The sequence below is a fragment of the Buteo buteo genome, chromosome 11 (genome assembly GCF_964188355.1).
Source record: "Buteo buteo chromosome 11, bButBut1.hap1.1, whole genome shotgun sequence".
Classification (NCBI taxonomy): domain Eukaryota; kingdom Metazoa; phylum Chordata; class Aves; order Accipitriformes; family Accipitridae; genus Buteo; species Buteo buteo.
The window spans coordinates 13,967,118-13,987,556 of NC_134181.1; the positions used below are offsets into that span (position 1 = coordinate 13,967,118).

The 20,439-nt window shown below is 37.3% G+C and overlaps 1 protein-coding gene across 7 annotated transcripts in view; it reads left to right on the forward strand.

Moving 5' to 3' along the window:
* The window catches only part of LOC142036691 (protein C19orf12-like), a 58,584-nt gene that overhangs the window by 2,544 nt on the left and 35,601 nt on the right, over window positions 1-20,439 (forward strand). For 3 of the 7 annotated variants that reach the window (XM_075040130.1, XM_075040132.1, XM_075040138.1), the window contains exons 4-6: window positions 6,176-6,356; window positions 13,916-14,066; window positions 16,234-16,361. Coding sequence is in view for 5 of the 7 variants with exons in the window: in XM_075040138.1 (XP_074896239.1) it covers window positions 6,176-6,356; window positions 13,916-14,004 (270 nt within the window). In the remaining 2 variants the exon portion in view is untranslated. Of the gene's footprint in view, window positions 1-6,175; window positions 6,357-7,141; window positions 7,204-13,915; window positions 14,067-16,136; window positions 16,362-20,439 lie in introns of all 7 variants that reach the window. The other 4 variants (XM_075040128.1, XM_075040141.1, XM_075040127.1 and 1 more) reach the window with 4 other exon arrangements.

The window sequence follows — 20,439 nt, forward strand, 5'->3', positions numbered from 1 at the left end:
AGCAAGTAGTCACTGCTCTGAGCTGCTGGTTTTTTTGCAAAACTTTAATAACAAGCCAGTTGAAACCTTTTTAATGGCATAAATTGGAATGATACTTTACAGACTGAACAGAATTGAATGCAAGAGCTTAGTCTAAATTATAGAAGATCAAGGTCAGAATGGAAGACAAATCACACTAAGTGGGTTATGGGCAGAGTGCTAGTAAGGGTAAACTAGGAAAGAATCCCAAGAACAGAATTGTTGAAAGGATAAACAGCAGTGCAGAAGAATGATGTTTCCATAGGTGGGCTTCAGTGCCTATGAACCAGATGAGTTTGTGCAAGGTGTCCACCCAGTTAGAATAATCGCTAGCTGCAAGTTGTACAGAATGAGTAAGTTTCCTTCCTTTTCATGCCTGTTGAAAGAACAGGTGTGCAATAGCTCTGTATTCTGTACTGTGACTTTCTATTTTGTCTTTACAGTTACAGAATCAACATGAGGTATAACATGATTTGATCTACATCAGAAGAGTGGCAAGTACTAGTCTCCGTCTTCTGTGTTAGAGGAAGTGGTTACACAAATGATCTGTAATTCTTAAAGCCATTACCCCAGATTCCAGTGCTTGTTTACCCATTTCCCTTACATAGTAATTAAACATTGAAACCTTTAGCAGCAGGGAGAAAATGCCAAGTATACTGAAAGGTGAAGGAGGGTACAAAAGCAGTTACTATCGCTGCTGACACGCACAAAGCTAGAACAGTTTTAAGACAAGCTTTAAAATCAGTACTAACACAAAATTTTGTGTTTTATACTTTACTGTCTTTTCAACAGTTGTAATAAATTCTGCTATTCCAGGTCTAACTTGTTTACCTTTTCTCCTACTGCATTGCATTCTCAGAACTTGAATATATTTTTAAACCTACTTCTCAGGTAGACAGATGAGGTGAATGCAATTCTTTCTCTACACATTTGGACAAATTCAGGGCTTAAAGTTATGCTTAGTCTATTTCCTGTAGAAGTCACAAGAACATCAGTATACATTCCACAGCAATCTTCATTCTAAAGGTCTGTACACAATAGTGTTATAGCAATATGACAAACAAATACCTTATTAATGCCATAAATGTCAGAGAAAATCAAGAGAGCTTGCATAAATATCAGTATGGTTGCCTAACACTTTCTGCAATTCACTTGTTTATTTTTTCCTGGTACTTTAAGAGAAATGCAAGTTTTTGTGATAGGAGCTTCCTGGCTTTTGCACTGATACCACCACTCTTCCAAACTAACTATCCTGCTTCTGTAACAGGAATATATTTGGGTTTCCCCCTCAGTACTCAGAGTGAAATGTTAAGCTGTTTTTCTTGTGGAAGAAGAGCTAGAAACTTAAAGTGGTTTTTTTTCCACAGATGTTTCTACTGACAGAATTTCCAAATGCTGCCTATATTAGCCTTTAAGAAGATACGTAACCATCTTGCTGCTATGAGATGTTTACATGTTGTCTCAAGTTGCTCAAATTGGTGTTAACATTTAAAAATAAAGTATATGGTCTTGTTCACTCAACACACATTGCACTTGGAAGTAAATCCTATATTCAGAAAAAGGTGACTTGTCTGGCACATTAGCAGCTTAACATAATAAATATGAAAGATTTGTGATATTAGAGCACAGTAATGAAAACAAGTGAGTGCTCAGTTAGGAAGCCATCTGTGCTCAAAATGTATATGCTTTGTACTTGTGTGTTGCTAAACAATGAATTTCCCTAAACAAGATTTTATAAGCAGCAAGCTATGATCTCTGCAATTTGTATCTGCTTTTATTTAAGAAAAATGCAAAATATATATTCAAGTTAACTTTTATTCATTCCATTTAGCCTGGGTGAAGCTTACTTTGTAGCCAGAAAACGGAGCACAAGTTCCGTCTAATTTCATTGATACAGATCACTTTACTGCTAGTTGCTGTGATTTAGCTGTAGCTACTTGAGTAGCTGACATTAAAGACAGTAAGAGATACCTAAGTAAAACTATATCTTTAAAAAAAACCCAACCAACCCAATTATAAAGCTACACTGAGTTGCAAATATTATTGTGTTTACCACACAAAATTTTAGGTTTGCTTCTTTTACTAGTGCTGTCTCTGGAGTTGCATTCATTGTTATTCTGATCCTCCTGACCCTTCTTTTGTCTCTGTACCTAGAAGGGGAGTTGCTAGTATATTTTTTAAATTGATGTTTTTTAAAAATGAAAAGTTTCAAGCCTGTTGCTCTTAAAATGACAGTGATAGTTAGAATTCAAATTACTTGGAGTTTAATAACAGTTGAGATGGAATAAACTAGTATTTCTGCATAGAAACATGTAGGTACTTACCACTTGCATTACAGAGGTTAACATTTCAAATCTTAACTATATTACAGTAGAATAAAGCAGCAGACAAACCTCCCCACAACTATCTCCTGTGGTACATACAGGAGAACATAAGGTGTCTACTTACCTACATTAAGGCAGTAACCTTTTGTTCTGGAGATAAAGTTTTTAAAGGAATTGCTAAGAAGCTGTAACCAGACACAGCAAATAAATGCTTTACAAAGGCCCCTGATATCCTTTATAAGGGGCACATGATTGTGGTGGTGGGAAAAGCTGTGATTGTTCTAGTACATACCTGAGCCTATGTACTAATGGGTATGATGCAAAAAGCTCCTTTCTTCCTGTAGTAAAGAGTAGTTGTTTTAGGCTTGCAAAGGTTTGTATTAGCATGCATGTGTTTGTAGGTAAAGCCCTTCTGTTAGGTGAAACGCTGGGGTTAAAGTTACCCTAGGTAAAAGTTATATTAGGTAGGTGCTGAGTTAAAACTTGTATGGTTGTTACACCTGTTGTGGTTTATAGTGTTGTATATTTTTGAGGCTTTTCTGCTGTGATATGTGTGTGTGCAGCTGAAGTGTTTTAAGAGGTCATTTCTATAAGTTGAATAAAGCTAAGAAAATTATTTTTCTGTATAATCAGAGAGCTCTTTAAATGACCTATTTTCCAGTAGCTAACTGTGATACAAGAGGCACTTTGCACACATGTAGCACTTCAGAAGTCATTCAAAGTAAAAAGGAAATATATTGTTTGAGAATTATGTATGATAAGGCTAATATATATAAGCAACACTTAAATCATCTTAATATTCAATGGAAAAGGAACACAAAAGGTATTTGCTAGAGTTTTATCTCATACTATCCAAATAAATTCTGCTTTGGAGGGTGTAATACCGTAGCTATTCCCATAGACTTCTAAACTATAAGCTTAAGTTCCAAGAACTTTAATTTAGCGTAACTGTTTTCTTTCCACCATTTTAATTAGCTGTCTGGTAGTACTGGAGCCTGTTTTATATACATATCAAATCAGTAAACACGGAAATCTGTGGTGTTATATTTTTATATAAAATATGAAAGAAAGCTTTGAGTTAATGCATCTGTAATTCAGCTCTCTGTATTGCAGAACATATGTTGTTCTTTTTTAATTAAACAAAACATAATGTGCAAAAGAACATAGTCTATTGGATGGTACCAAAAGAATAACACATTATTAAAGTAATACCAAAAATATTCACTGTAACTGTGGACCTGGAGGCCATAGGAAGAGACAAGTGCTGAAAAGTGAATATAGTAAGTTTAAGGCAGAAGAGAGAAATGTGGGAATCCTCCCATATGCCTGTGTTTTGAACTAGAATTCAATGAGATACTTTTTATGCACAATAGTATGGCTAGGGTTTTTAATTAATTTTTAAATGAATTAATTCATTAATGTATCTAATGGAATAATTTGCTTTATGCAAATCCTGAGCTGTCAAAGTAGTGGCAACTCATAGAAAGCTCAGTTTCACTGCAGAATTCCTGTGGAATTGTGCCAGCCCGTTCTCCTGCTTTCTTGGCTCCTGGCATGGCTCTTCAGGAGCTGAGCATCTGAAGCCCCATTCTCAGACGCCTTTCTTCCCGTGTGTCCTATGGATGTTGATTCTTGACTGCCTCAAAGCCTGGGGCTTCTGATTTGCAGACCCTAGCTCCTTGCCCTTATGATAAGCTTGGAGTTTCCCAGATGTCCAGGTTTTGGTGAAGTCTGCCAAGTAGAACGTTCTTAAGCCAAGGACCAAGGGCTACCAGGTTTTGTGGCCTCAAGTCGTTATCTGTTTTTGAGGGTTCTTTGCATTTTTTGAGTTTGGTTTTATTAAAATATCATAGTTCTACATTAATCCTTTTGCCACATACTACTACTGACCAACTTTGCATTTGTGCTTAAACTGACCTAATATATTTATGTGTACAGAGGGCAAAAGGCTGAGGGATTTCTCTTTCTGTTGGTGTCACAAAGGATACAGTAGTTGTGCCTGAGGTACAAGACCATTTGGTCAGTTCAGGTTTGTTGGACCAGTCCTGACCTCATTCCAGAGAAACTGACTAAAAGTTTGTGATTTTTTTTCATTTCTGAAAATGCTGTGGGTTTTCTGAGGACTGGTTGTCATCTTTGTCATATGGCTACCTCCCTCACAGGTAGAAAAGTATCGATGTTAAATTATACATTGAATTGGATGTAGAAACAAAATCAAGGACAGATGTTTTGTTTAGTTGTCATAGCTGGTTTTCTTTTGCCTATCTGAGGTTTTCCTGGACTGGAATTCTGTAATTAAATATGCTAGTGAATGGCACCAAATAGTGCATAGGTCTAATGTTGGATGCTTATAATATTAGATCACTTTTTCCATTAATAGGTTGTGTGTTTTTAAGGTGGCATGTATTTTGTGTATTTAAAAACTCATCTGTAAGTCATTTGGTAAAGGCAGCTGTACCCTAGCACACTGAACGTATGAAGGTTGTGTGCTTGGACTGGCCATGTTGTTCCACCAGATTATTTCCTTTATCAGTTTTCTCCATCCTCCATGTTAGGTGTTCATTTATGATGTCTGTTTCTTACTCTGTAATTCAGCCATTAAATGCTGAGTGCATTTTATATACTATCTTATCTTTTACTGCCAAAAGGGCTTCTACACTACAACAAAGATTAAAGAAGCGTTACATATGAAAGTTTTTAAAAAAGGAAACCTCTTTTTTTTCCCCTTCCTGATTCTCTACATTACTATTAACCAAACTTCTTTGTTTAATCTTCAGTTGTATTTTTTTTCCCCAAAATGTTCTTCCTTCTATTCTGGTTCAGTTACAGTATCTTTGAAATGTAAAGCTCTAATTTTAAAGGATTAAGATGTGTGATAAAACTCGAAAGCGAGCAGAATTTATTTTCTATATATACAATTAATTGTCTAATAAACTTTTTGTATTTTTAGATTGAAGCAGGTGAGAAATTTCTAGCTTCTTTAAACATTCTCACTGCAAATGCAAAACATAAGGCTTGAAATACGTTTCAAGGCTGTACTTTTGTTATTAGTCCTTGACAAAATTATATATGATTTGCAGTTGAAAACTTTCTGGTATATACTATACAATGATTGAAAAAGTACCAAGGTACCAGATAATGTACAAAGATTTTCAATAAATTATTATCAATTATATCAGCAGAGTATTTTGTCATCACTCCATTGTTTGCTAAGAGTATGTCCATGTGGAGTGAGAGGTGTAGTAGATAATAAATAGCAATATCTTCCTTCAAGTAATTCTGAATCCGGAATGGGAGAAATATCAATAGTTAATACTATGGTATTAAGAACACTGCAAAAAGGCACAATAATAGTCAACAAAAAATTCCTTTATTTATCCAACGTAACACTTATTTTCTGACATTAATTGAGTTGAAAATTGCCTTGATTATCTCTAAATCCTCCGTTATCCAAACATACTCAATATCCTATATTCCAGTTGGATAATTGAAGTTTGACTTTACACTATTTTTAATGAGGTATACAATTTAACTCATTCGCCTATAGTTCACATTTTAGGATGGATCAAAGGAAACCAAATTGATGAATGTATAATTAAAATCACATTTATTTCTCTTCATGATTTCCCTGCAAATACCATGCTGTTGATGAAAGCACTTTTATAAGTGGTTGTATGCATCAACACAATTTACTGTAGATAATCCTTCCTTTGAAGGAAAACCTTTAAACTCATGTGTCTTTTAATACCAAACAGTGTAATGGTAAACTAGCTGTGTTTTTTAAGTTCCTTTTTTTCCAGTTTAATCATATTTCTTTATAATAATCTCCACAGGATGGCTTGATAGTAGAAAACATGCATGATCTTCCTTACACAGTATGTCCTGGACCTGAAGTAACTGCAGCAATGACAGTCATTAGTGCTGCAGTGAGACAAACCTGCCCCCAACTCATGCTGGGTGTCCAGATCCTGTGTGCTGCAAATCAACAGGCGATAGCCGTTGCTCTTGCTGCAGGTAATAGAAATGACGCATCAGTTATTACTGTTGTTTGCTATGGCATTTACTCTCTGCAAATTGTGCATTGTACTAACATAGATACCATGAAAAATGAGACATGAAAAGCTCACTGTACCCTGAAAAAGCAGAAATTACATTTTGAGAAAGATGCCTCCTTGATTATAATAGATGATACTTGCACACTGCTTCAGTTGAAGGCAGCTAAAAATCCCAAGGCTGCTGCTGCAGCTTTCTAGGTGAAACCCGTCTAAATATAATGATTAGTTTAAACCTACTCATGTCTAAAAGCCACCTTTGGTGTAACTCTGTTTACTTCAGTTAAATTATATTTGAGGATCAACTTAACCCACTGTGGTTAAGCAGCCTGTTTCAGCATCTAATTATATGTTGTTGCTACTACTGGTATCCATTAAAACTAAGTTTTCATTGCCTTTTTTTAATGAATGGATAGAGTGAAGCTTTTTATATAATAACAAAAAATTGAGTGTACAACTAGCCAAACTACTTAAAATTAAATTGCATTTGGGAGAATTAAATATAAATTAATCTATCTTTATTGCATGAATCCTAGACTTGCTAACCTTTCTGCTCCTACTGCTTGCTAAGCAATTTTAGTTTTTCATATGTAACATTCCATGATTTAAAGACGGAGGCTGGTTTAATATGGAAGGCTTGTACTTCCTAAATACTTCATAAATTGAGGGTTAATGCCTGTTTTTGCCCAAATTGCATGTGATTACAGTAAGATTGCACATTTTTGAATGTACAAATTTTACAAACAGGCAGAATTTCATAAGAATGGAAAACGAAAAGATGCTGGTGTTAATTGAAAACCATACTTCAGGTAAAATAATGTAGGCTAACTTATCTGCAATGACAGTTTTAATTACGTTGGGTATGTTCTAAAAGTCTTAAATTCCTTTTTTCTTGGGGGAATTCTTGTTAGTAGATGTGTTTTGAACTCAGAACTTTGGAGTGCTTTAAAATCAGAAGTTGCCATTTTCAAGGTGTCTAGCTACTTGACAAACTGACAAAACCTGATTTTTATTGCTGCAGTAGAACCTATATGAAAACCTAAAATAAAAATGCTAACAGAATCCAGTTTTAGTTTTTAGGGATTGTATGCATGTAGGATACTTGAGGTACATAGGCATTTGCAAAAGTATTTATACATCTTATTTTTAAAAGCAGTAGTCGAACTGTTAGTGACTTATGCATCCTTTTAGGAGCAAAACTGATCACTAAATAAGGGATATAGTGTGGGAACAATGTATTTCTCTTCTCAGCAATTATTAATGAGGGAGAGAATTCCTGGAGGGCTTGGGTTTTGCTCAGCTCTACTGCTGTTCTGCACTATTTGTTCTGTAACTGGAGAACACCAGCTTGGAAAGGCCTGTGTTTTAATGCATTTCATTGCACTTCTCTAAAAATGATTGTCTGAAGTTCACCGAACAGGAAAGCAAAAAGAAAAGAGAATCACTTTAAGCAAAACCATAGTAAAGCGAGTGCTACTTTGTAGGTAGGAAATCTTTGAGTAGTTTTTCTGTAGCAACTTACTAGTGTCTTTAATGTCAATACAGTTTTCATAGGTGGGAATTAATAAAGCAAGCCCTATATGCTTCCACTACAGAAAATACGTGCTGAAGGTGTTTTAGCTAAAAAGTATATGTAGCGTCTCCTGCTACTATGCAGTCATTTCATTTTCCCTGTGGAAACTCCTATCTTTGGTAGAAATAACTGTTCTGAAGAGAACTGCACAAGGAAATCCTAAGTGGTGTCTAGGTGAAGATAATGATTTTATTTTGTAAAGAGGGAAAAAAGTCAGCAGGTTTACAGTGTGACTAGAAGGAGATCAACATCACCAACATGTGGTTATGTTAATAAACATGTTGTGGGTAGCTAAATAGTAACAGATGAAATTACTGAATTTTCCTAGCATATTGACAACATATTGGATAAATCTGAAAATAAAAGTAATAAATCAGGGGATGAGGCATCTGAGAAGGTTGAGAATTTTGTTTGTCATTTGTTTTGGTTCTTTAGGAAACATTTATTTATTCAATTAAGACACCTAAAGGAAGGAATGACAGCAAGAACATCTTTGTGCTGGGTGCTTCAGCAAAGGCATGGAACAGTGGTAGGAAAATAGAGGGGGATCTTGAGGAAAAAGGGAACTGCTCTTCTGACAGAAACAAGCAGTTCCTCATGTTATCAAAAAACAACTATTGAGCCAAAACAGTTGTTGTCAACATCTCCCCAGCTCCAGAAGGTTATTGCAGACAGTTACACCAGTGCCAAGTGCTCTTGGTTCAGAGCATGGGCAGGTCCACCACTGTGGGTTGATGGAGGTGGTTGCCCAAGGGCATCCATCCAGCAGGCCATGGCATCCTCCTGCCCGTGTTTCCCCTCCATCTGCCCCACAAACCATCATCACTGTGTCTGATCTTCTGCTTTCGCTTTTGACTTCAAAAGGTTATGTTGAAAGCTCCTCGATTTCCCTCTGTTTCCAAGGGCAGATATGGCAATGTTAGGCCACTCAAACATTAATGTCATTATATACACAAATAGTGGGGGAGATTCATGTCACACATTTCTTTAATATTAAAAAAGTCCTTTGCTGCTCAACTTTTATACTCTTCTAATGTAGGCATTTTAGTTTAAAATACTGTAATGTCCCTGAAGACCCGTAGACTGCAAAACATGAAATACAGAATAGTACAGTTTTGTATTTATATTTTTGACTGGAAGCCATCTTTATCTCAAATACTTATTCTCAGAAAAACAACCCTTCTTAATAGTTCATTTTAATTACATCCTCCAAAGACTGTATTGTCGTCCTTCTTCCCTAAAATGCTCTTTGTGGAGAAGCAAGTCAGAATTTGTTTGCTAGGGTTACTTTTCAATTGGTTCATTATTAACAGGTGTACCATGTGGTTTTTAGAGGTGTATAATTTCCTGTTTGTAGTTTCTGATTTAATTCACTACATCTGCTTGAGGTTGAAACAGAATGATGTATATAAGCAGTTTCTATGAGCATTTGTAGAGGAGATAAAAAATACAAATGCTCTCATTTATTTTTGTTTAGCAAATATTACTGGTTATCATTTCTTAGTGCTCAGGAATGTCCACAATATGTTCGCTAAGTCTGGGTCAGATTTAGGCATCGTGTTTGGTTTTCTTTACTTATTTATCAGTGTGTCTTGTTTCCTGAAGTTAACCATTGTGTTAATTTCATGTTGTTTGTTGTTGATCTACTTCCAAATTACATGCCTTTTCTTTTATTGAAAGTTTGCTAATTATGAAGCACTGTTCATATTAGAGGGGACTGTTGTGTCTAAAGGAATTGCCCAAAAGCCCTCAGCTATTTGTGTTTTTTTCTTATGTTAGTGAAATGTTCTGCTTGGCTCTAATCTATCAGTGTAGGTCTTTGCAGAGGAGATGCAGAGCCTTTATAATACAGGGACTATATGCTGGTGATACTCCCTTCATTATTTTGCACATTCTGCGTGCTCTCCATTACCAATGTGTAGCAGTGATTGAGAGGAAATAAATAACTGGCCCATCATTAACCTAATGGAGACAAAGTTAATGGTGAGAAGAAGGATTTCAAGAAAAATTGCCATTGTGGAATATCGGCCTGGCTATCTGCTGATCTTTGAGGCATAGAATAGTGCCCATAGCTGTATCTCTGTAGTGATGCACAGGAACACTTCTGATATTCCAGGTACCCCTCCCTGCTGTATCTTGACTCCATGGGGTGGAGAACCCCAGGCACATAGGCCAGAGGCAAGTTATGCTCTTGTGTTCTGGCCAGAGCTTCAGTCTGTGCACCTGGGAGCAAGGACTGCAGGGTCTACTGTAGAGTGCAGCTTCGCTACACCTGGGTGAGCCTGTGTTACACTCCTCATGAATCAGGGCTCAGTTTTTAAGGTTATCTTCTCTCATCTCATAAACTTACAATAGAATAGTTCAGTTGGAAGGGGCTTAAAATAATTGTCTAGTCCAACTGCGTCTTCACCTGACTGTGAAACTGCCCTTTTTTCCTTTAAGGATCATATTACTGAAATCCCATTTCTGAGTTGGTCTTCATCAATGATAATGACATAGTTGGTAGCTGATTAAGTGAGGCTTCATATCAGAAGATATCCCAGGTACCCAGATGTCTCCATGTCTTTTATAATAGAGCTTTGCTGTCTGAGACCATTCCTTTCACTCACCCACAAGCAGAGATATCTTCCATGGGAATTCACTTGCTACAGCTCATGATACTGTTTAAGGTGGGATAGAATTGGGCAGAATTGTATACTGCTTTTTTGATTTTCTTTTTAACTGCCACCATATTAATGCAGTGGTGAGGGGAGGCAGCTAAGCTGAGAACTGCAGCAGAGGTGTGCATGCCTTGGGAGCATCCACAGGTGCTGTGGAGCAAGGCAGTGAGTGCTGCAGACTCTGCTGTGGGCTCTGCTGAAGATGCTTCTCCCAGGCCTGCAATTCTTGCTGAGCGTGGAAGGAGCTGCTGCGAGACGATGTGCTGAGTAGTAGAGGGTCTTTGCAACACAGAGACTGTATGCCTCCAGTGTCAATAGCAGGCAAAGTCGATACTCCTCTGAGTTTTCACTTTCAGCACAAAATCAGTCTTTCAGATTCTTTTTTAATTAAGAAGGCAAGAAGAGCTGGGAGATGGGATTTACTGTGCACGTAAAGCAAGATACCACCACTAAAGTAACCTGCAGCATCTTGCCTTTGTGTAAAGGCAGAGATGTTTGCCTGAAATCCAAAATTCAGGAGCTGCTGCCTTGCAGAGGCCAGGTCCCACTTCTGTGAAAGCAGTAAATCCTAGCTCCCAGTTCCTTTTGACTTTATAACTGAAGGAAGGAACATACCTGAGAAAAAGCTTCTCAATGGTTGCATCCACTTCACTGTTTTGGGGTGTTAAAATGCAGCGATATGCACATTTGCAGCATTTAAGATGGATAAAATAAAAGTACTATTTCCTCCATCAGTTCAGTCTTGCAGTATTTTCTCACCAGCAAAAGAAGTGTTTCAGTCTATCATTTTTTTCTTTTAATCGTAAATTATCATGGGAAGGAAAGAAAAAAATAAAGCTTTTCTCTGCAGTTGATAGACCTTCACAGCTGTTTAGGTAAAGCTGTTCAAGTAAGATTAAAGTAAGTGGAGTAACACTAACTTTTGAAAAAGTGACAAGCTCTAATTGCTTGAGGAGGCCCTGCAGCAGCTGATGACTTGATTCCATGTTCCTAATACAGTCTTAAAGTTCTGTTTATTAGGTTTCATTGGAAATTTCCTGTTCTTGTTTTCCAGTGAGACTACAAATTTTTTTTATTCTCATATAAGTCAGAAATGGGACTGCCTATTAACTATTCAATGGCTATTACTTTTCAACGTGCCAAGTGTGAAAGTAAGCAATAGTATCATTCTCACAATTTTATGAGCGTAAAAATGAATTCAGTAGCAGAATCTGATTATGGCTTCATAAAACAGAAGGGTAATGATTTGGTGCCTGCACCTATTACACTTGGTTAAAATTTGTATTTTCATAGCCCCCAAAAATCCAGATAGGGAGTGCAGCGGAAAGTCTTAAATTACTAAGTTAAGGAAACACAAACCAAGCATCAACAAATAACATGTAAGCAGTGACTTCAATAAATGAAATTACTCAATGAATAGCCCCTGTCCTGAGTTAGACATTATGATTGCTGTGAAAATGTAATATATCTCTAGACTTATTGATAGTCTTATGATTAGAGGAGAAGTAATTTTTCTTATTTAATTCTGAATTGTACTGTAAACTTGGGCGATTTAAATAGAACCTATAGCTTTTTTTTCCTAGATGCAGAAATCTTGATCTAGCTATTTGCACTGTGTTTATTACCCAATGTCTACTAGCACCTGTAACTATACTTGTGGCACGCTCTTATCTTTGGATCCTGAGAATACTCCATGCTTTTCACCCACTAATCTGAAGGCACAGGACAGCTTGCATTTGGTTTGGCATCCATCTGTGATGTTTCTTGGTAGCTGGAGTCTGTGTTGCTAAGCAATACAGGCTCTTCTCTATCAGGCATAAGGTTTTGTTTCTGCAACTTCAGGGCTTTTGGAATGAAATTGAAATTTTAAAATAAACAGACACCTTGTCATTTGGTAAATACATTTTAAAGATCATTTATGTTTATGTTTGAAATGTGCTAAGGTGAGGCCTCTGTTGCCTAAGCAGTTCTCTGGTGGGTGGGATTGCATTCTTGATGGCTGCTTTCACTTGCATTGGTTTCCTTGGTATGATGTCAGCTCTAATTAAACATGAAGCTGACTCCAAAGCTGGGGCAGCAGCAGAGCTTCAGAAGGGCTTGGAAGAGACCTCTAAAGCAAACTGGAAGAACAGCAAAAGCTGGATAAGATGAGAGCAGAGCTTTTACACGTATGTTAAGTGACAGGTGAAATAGACTTCAAGGCTATGAAAGACTGGAGAGAAGAGGGGAATACAATAAGGGAGTCAGAATTCAATCTTGTGCCTCACAGCTGTGGGCTTGTTACACCATGGCCAAAGGTTTCAGTATTTCAACACAGAGGTATTTCAAGGCTGTGTAGGGGTTCCCTGAGAGTAGATGAATGGGCTGCGTGAAGTCATTGCTATTCATAATCTTGCGCTTAAGTATACATGCTACAAAACCTTCCTACTGCAAAAAATGAATGAATATGGTGGAAACGATGTTGCTAAGATATGGTGGAGTTGATGGTTGGAGTAAGTTCAGAGTAGAGTGGAAAATGTTTCACTCTTCCCAAACCTTATCTGTTTTTACCTTTGGCACAGCTCTTGAAGTAATTTGTTCGTGTGGTGCTGTGTAGAAAACACAAGCTACATTCAGATGGAGAGTCAAACAGGTGGTATATAAAGTGTCCCAGACTGTGTTTTCTTGCCTAATTTCCTAAAGAAAGAAGACTTAATGCTAGCTCTAGTCTATGTCCATGTCCTCGATGCTTTTTGACCTGGTGGCCAACTTCAGGCATATTTAACAGGGGAATAGGTGTTGGGAAAGTAATGCAATGAAAAAGTATCTGGAAAGAGGGGAGAGACCCAAGTTGATGACCCTTCTTGGAGAGAAGATACATTGTTAGGACAAACGAGCTGTGTTTTGACCTTCTTGCTCCTCTGTTGGCACATGCTCACTGGCACGTCATGGCAAGAGGCAGGGCAGGGTGTGCAGCCAACTGTTCTGAGCCACACAGGAACAAACTGGTAGGGGCCGAGAAGGAGAAGGGAACCATGGGGACAGGGAGAAAACTAGTGGGCTCTATGGAGAGAGCGGCATTGAAGGCAGTAAGATGGAAAGCAGAAGTCGGAGAGAACATGGGTGAAAATAAATAATGTAAAACTTAAATATGTGGAAAAGCAAGGTTGGTTAGTCCTAAAGCATATGGAACAACTTGTGTTGGGAACAAGTAAGAGGGGCAATAAGGTAGGGTTTTGCTTGGTTTTAGTATTTCTGGTTTTCAGTCTTTAGTTTTAGCTAAGATATGCTAATTATTTCTTTTTTCAGGTCTTGATTTTATCCGGGCTGAAGGGTTTGTGTTTTCTCATGTTGCTGATGAAGGGATTATAAATGCCTGTGCAGGTAACCTGCTATGATACAGAAAACAAGTTGGAGCAGAGAACATTCAGATTTTTGCTGACATTAAAAAGAAACATAGGTAAATACAAGCAATATTTTATGTAAATATGAATGTAATAATGCTCTTGTATTTTTCTGCATTTTCTGATTTTTTTTTTTAATGCCTATTTAGTGTTAGGAAAGTTAATGGTACATGGAGAACTTTATTGTTCAAGCAAGGTCTTGCAGTACTATTAGGGGATAAGTTTAAAAATAAATTTGCACCTGTAAGCTGCAGGTTGCTGCATCTGTGAAGTTTGCAGTTGTTTAACCTTCAGGATTTATAAATGCAGACTGTAAAAGTTTTGCATCTGGTATTAGGTGAGATTTTATATACTTGTGTATATGCTTACTACGTTTAAAGAAATTTTGTTTCTGGAGGCTAGGCATCCAAGGTTATTTTTAGTTATGCAAGCAGTTGCCGTATAAAAGCATCCAAATCATAATATTTTGGCACTTTAAAAAGCTATTCTTTCTTTTCCCTCCTTCCTGCCAATAATACTGGTTTCTTCTACTTAAATCAGTGCTGTCTATGTACGGATTATGTTCTATGATTATCAAACAGAAGGAACTTATGACAGATGAATCCAATTCTCTTCTGCTGATACTTTATCATAACTGTCACATGGTACTTTCAGCTATTTAGATGTCACTCTGTTTTTTTCCCCAGAAGAACTGCTCAGGTGTTATGTATTATACATGCTAAATAACCTAATTAAAATGTTTGTGTGTAGTATGTGGATAATCATGAGAATAACCAAGTCTGGAAGATCTTAAATACCTAATAAACAGGTAATAAATTTCAAAATAGAAAGGAAACAATGCAGCATGGTCAAATTAAACTTTTACAGTCCTTTCAGAGTGGTTTCTTTCTAATGATTTATTTATATATGCATATGTGTATATATATATATATAAATAAAAATACATCGCATTAGACTTTTTTGTAAAAAATTGTTTGCATTATGATTTTTTTTTTCCTTTGCCTTGACAATTGATGAATTGGTATTTGGATTATACTTCCTGTTGTTCAAATTTCCTTTTTAAGAAAGGAAAAGATTTTGTTTGTTTCAGGCAGACTCATAAGCTGATAAGGAAATGTTAAAGGACTTGTTGGTTGAGTTTTTTAGTGTAGAACAATATGCCTGCCACTGAGAGCTGCTAGCCTCCTATTCTTTAAATGGGGAGAAACTATTTTTGTAGTCTACTTACTGTGTTATGGCTACCCTCCACATTCTAGTTTTAGGGTGCCTAGTACTCTTAAGCCCTGTTTCAACCTCATTGTATGTATTAGGTACTTAGGCCAGCCTTTCTCCAGCTGCAGAAAGGGAGTTGGTGTACTACTTTTGCATCCATCACCATGAGTGGAATGCAGTGCACACACGTGCTGCCTCTGAATATGGCCAGAGCATGGCTCCCCCCAAGAGCATTCATTGTCCATCCAGGCTGATCTGGCAAAGAGGTTGGCTCCATCACTGCTCACCAGTGCAACATGTTGGCCATAGCCATTGTTTTCTACTTAAATGGAAATACAGAGACAACAAAGTCAGGTGTTGAACCAGCAATGGCTGGAATTCTCTCAAAGTTTAGAACCATTTAAATTAAAAGCTTCTATTGCTATAGGTCTCAGACAAAGTGCGTCACCCATTTGTCAAAGACTGCTGTTGAAAAGCTAGGTTGCAGGTAATTGATGTTTGTAACTGCTGTGTAAGATGATTCCTGTGATTATATCATAGGTAATAACTATTCTTTCTGTTAGTTGGACTTCGTGAAGTGGAGGGTGTTAATTCTGTTCTAGGCAACAGAATCTGATTTATGAATGAGTGCACATCCACAACTCCCACTTGAAGTCAGAGATCTGTGTGTGCTCAACATTTCTGAAATACAGGTGCTCGACATGTAAGCAGCTGTCTCAATTGACACCTGGTAGTTCACACTTAGCAATCACTCGTTAGAGACAGGAGACCCCGAGCGATAGACCGATCAATTTATGGTTCCCTGATGGAAAAGGTTGGGTTTTTCCCTCTTGTTCATATTGCAATCTTACTTCCCAATTTAAAACAGGACACTTGCCCTCTCTCACAAAGCCTGCCTTTGGTTGTTCTGACAGCGGGGAAGATGAGGAAATGCAGTCTAAACATTCAACAAGATGGATAACAAATGTGTGTGCCGAGAGTAACCACAGGGTACATTCCTGCTGTTTACAGTGCTCACGCTCTGACGGCAGATGTCAGCGTGGCCGAGACCGCTTCGGCTGCCGAGCTCTTCCTGGCCGATGGGGTGGTACTGACTGGCACGGCTACCGGATTGCCCGCAGATCCTCAGGAGCTGAAAGGTGAGAGCTGTCATACGAAGGTCGGACAACAGGCGGTGAATCAGTTTCTGGATTAATGTAGAAAGAAATCTATATATCCGCTGTTCCTTGAGGAAAGAAAAGAAGCTCCTGCTGTGGGGTTTGATTTGATGCAGCAGAACTAATGTGATCGAGGTGCTATTCAGATTGGCTGTTGTGTGTTTCTGAACAACTGTTTAGCGGGACAAAAATGAAAATTATTTCAAGCTTTTATGACACTGAATGATGGTGAGGCTTAAATGAAGGAAAAAAGTTAAAAATGTATGTTCCATTCTAAAAAGTCTTAATATAAGAAAAAGCCACTTTATAGCCGTATTAGAAAACTAGCTAATATAAATCTTTCCATTGAAGAGTTAAGCATTTTTATCTTCCACAATGAAAATGGAAGTCCTGCAATAAAGGGGCATTTTGATGAGGCAACATTCCAAACAGTAATACCAGGGAAAGTACTGCTTAGAAGATGTTCAGGAAGAATACAAGTTCATTGGTAGATAGAAAGAAGCTACATCAAAATAATTTTTAAATGGTATGTGGACTTTTTATCAAGGGAGAGTCGTTTGACCTATGAGTTCTAACCTTTGCAAAAGTGTTATATAATTCTTCATATTTTCATATTGGCATAAGTTTGGGCTGTCTTCATGAAACTGGATTGCTCCCATGCTAGAATTAAAGTTCTGTCATGAGGGCATTTAATTTTCATCACTGATTTTAATTTAGATTAATGGCTTGAATTTGAGGGTCTCACTACATGAGATAGAATGTGTATTTTTTTAGGTTTTACTTTTGCTGACATGCTTTAACTTAGCATGTTTTGAAGTTCCAGTGTAGAGTGTATTGTATTCAACTTATGTTAGTTGATCAGGGTGAAAAACATACTTTACTTGCCATAGATACCTGGACCTCAAGCATCTTTTGAAATAGCATGAAATCATTCAGTGTTTTCGGGGTTTTATCTATATCATGCATGCTTAACAGCATTTAAAATAAATGTTAAAGTTGTCAAAATGGGTTCTTATTTCATACGTAGTAAACTTTTTGCCAAATAATAGGTTATAAATGACTATGCTTCAATCAGCAATGTTAAAAAGAAAATGATGGCTTGGTGTGAACACTGAGCTCTTTTGGGTATAACACAAACCCCAGAACACTGGGTCTTTTGGTATAGTAAACTAAAGTTGATACATGGAACAGCTGACCCTGAAAGCTAGGCATATTTTAGAGACTGCAAAATTTCATTAATCTAGAGCTCCATCCCTGCCTGCAATTAATGTCCCCATTGCTCTTAATGCAGATTAAATAATTTTTAAAAAGTATTTGATAAATCTTAGGGCGAAATCCTAGGTTAAATTCTGCTTTCACATATGCGCGTGCAACTTCCATTGGTTTCCTGCATCAGAGACCTCTAGGCCCATGGATTTTTTTATCACAGGACTCCAGCCAGACAACACCATGGCTTCTGCTTTTATTTCATGTGAACAAACATGTCAGTCTCTGTCTTTTTCTCTTTCTGGGTCCAAAGAACAAAATGAGTCAGAGTTAGCAGCTGTAATGAAGTACACACATTGATTTTGTGTTTGGATTTGTGCTATGAAAGCAAGAGTCTGCAGATCACGGGTTTATTTTACTTAGGTCACAGCGTTTTGGATGATAGCAGGCCCTCTCGTGAGAAGGATGTTGGCTTAAAACAGTTAGGAGAAGAACTTAAAAATCAATATTCCAGGGTATAAGGATATGACACATTAGGCATATCTATGTCAGCAGATTCTTAAAAGGAATCAGATCTACAGTCTACAAAGTTGGTGTTGATGTGAGTGAAATTTTGCATTTCACGAATTTATGCAGCCCTGGAAGTGCTGTATTACGATGATACACACAATTGGGCACCTTTCATCACACTGCAAAGCATCTCTTGAAAGCAGAACCAAGAGACAGATGAGATTTTTGTCATGTCTTTTTTTCAGCTTTGTTGTGCAGTAATATAGAAGTGTTTTTTGCCTTTTTGTCTTTGTGTTGAATTGACTGATTTGTGATGGGGTGTGGGAAATGAGTGTTCCCCTGTCAAGCCAGAGAACTGTGTTCAGTAGGGTTTTGTTTGTAGTTTGTGTCGCTGCCGCCTTGTAGGCAACCATCAGCATCACTCCTTGTAGAGGCTGGCAGGCTTTGCTCCAGGGCTCCCTGGGTGTACCAGGGCACCAGTGGTTGATGGAGTACAAGGTCTAAAAATCAGACTTCAGGTTATTAAGGAGCAGGAATTATAGCTGAGCATTTTGAATTACAATTAATTAATAAACCATATTTTCATTTAAGAGGTTATAGAAGTTTGTTCCGGCTTGCTACATTGTGAAACATTATTTGGTTGGAGCGTGTGAATCTATCAGGTTTTCTCTTTGGGTATAACTGCTGAAATACCTGCTTCGCATCCAGTCAGTATTTGAAATGACCAAAGCTTTCTATAATGACTGCTTAGTTAACTGTTTGAACAAAGCAAATAGCCTCAGCTGAGTAACCAGTGGAAAACAGGGTACATCATGAAACCTAAAAGCTGGCTGTGACTGTCACCTTAGTTATTGTTTATAAAAGGGGCATCAAGACTGATTCACCCTCTTACCTTTTGATGGTACGTTTACGTCAAAATAGAGGCTGCTGCCTTTGCGGTACCCGCAGAGATGAATGGGAGATGTGAATCTGGTCAGTATGTTTTGTAGCCCCAGATTTAATGACAGAAAGTCCTTTGAATTAAAAAAACTAAAATGTGTTACAGTGGAGCGTTACCATAAACATAGTGTTGTGTACGGTACAGTGATTACTGCATATGAAAAAGCTGTTGAAGAGTAGTTGAGCAAGTTATTGGCACAGTGGTGGTTATTTTTATGCTGCTCTTCGCCATTGTTTTCAAGCTAGGAGCATTTGGCCTTTATTTCATGTAACTTGTGCATACCATAGTTCAAATGCTTTCATTGTGCTTTGCAGCCAAGCACTATTTCATTTCATTTTATTAAAGACATATCTGCAGATGTACTGTCACAAGAATGAGCACAGTGCCCTCTAGTTACAGTTTATTGAAATAGAGAAATGTGCAACTTGTGTAAACTTTAAGATCTTGTTACTGTTTCATCACAAAATTGTCTCCTTTTCTCTTTCTGTCAAAGGAAAAAAAATATAGTCAGAAGAAGAAAGCCAAGAAAGTGAGAGATTTAAAGCAAATCTCTGTGTTTAGAGGAATCTTGACAGTGACTGAACATTGCCATGCAAAAGCATATCTCACTGCTGTTGCTTTATTTTCTTTTTACAAGTTAGAATTTGTATTAACACAGCCAATAGACAAATCACCTTCTACTAATCAACTTTAGGCCTTGATGTGCTTGGAAATGACTTAAAAGTAGCATCTGTAGCATACTTAGTTAGGTAACCCAGTCTCATTGCAGACCGAGCACTCCCGTTGCCATTCTTCACATTGTCGATCTGAATAAATCTCCAGCACAGGAGATGTGTGTGGACTCCATGTGTCATGTATGGATTACAGCAGGAGTTGAATACCTTGCCAGTTTGGAAAGCTTCAGGGTTTTTTATAGTTTCACAGCAGTCTCAGGTTTCACTGGTTTTTACTCTTTGCCTAGTAGGGCTAAGCTATTGTCTTATACCCATATGATCATTTTCTGTTTAATAATTTGGCTCTACATTTTTCCTGCTGATGTGAAATAATTATAAAACAACTACCTGCTAATGTGCCTTATGCACTTGTTGTAAAAACAAATATTGACTTGGAACGCAGTTCCTCAGGGAATACAGTAAAGTACTGTTGCACAAATTTGCGGTCAGTTGTAGCACCTTAATTATGCATTGGTATCTATGTAAAGCAGATATGATATTTCTAAGAGCACGTAGATACTATATAAATAAAATTCTGATTTTTCTAGAACAGGATTTCAGTAATAATGCTATAAATAACTAAAAATGAATTCTTTTGTTGCTGTAACCAGGATTACTATAAGACTATAAAATATGCATAGAAATAACTATAGTTTTTATTATATATACATGATCCATCTGATTTGTTTAA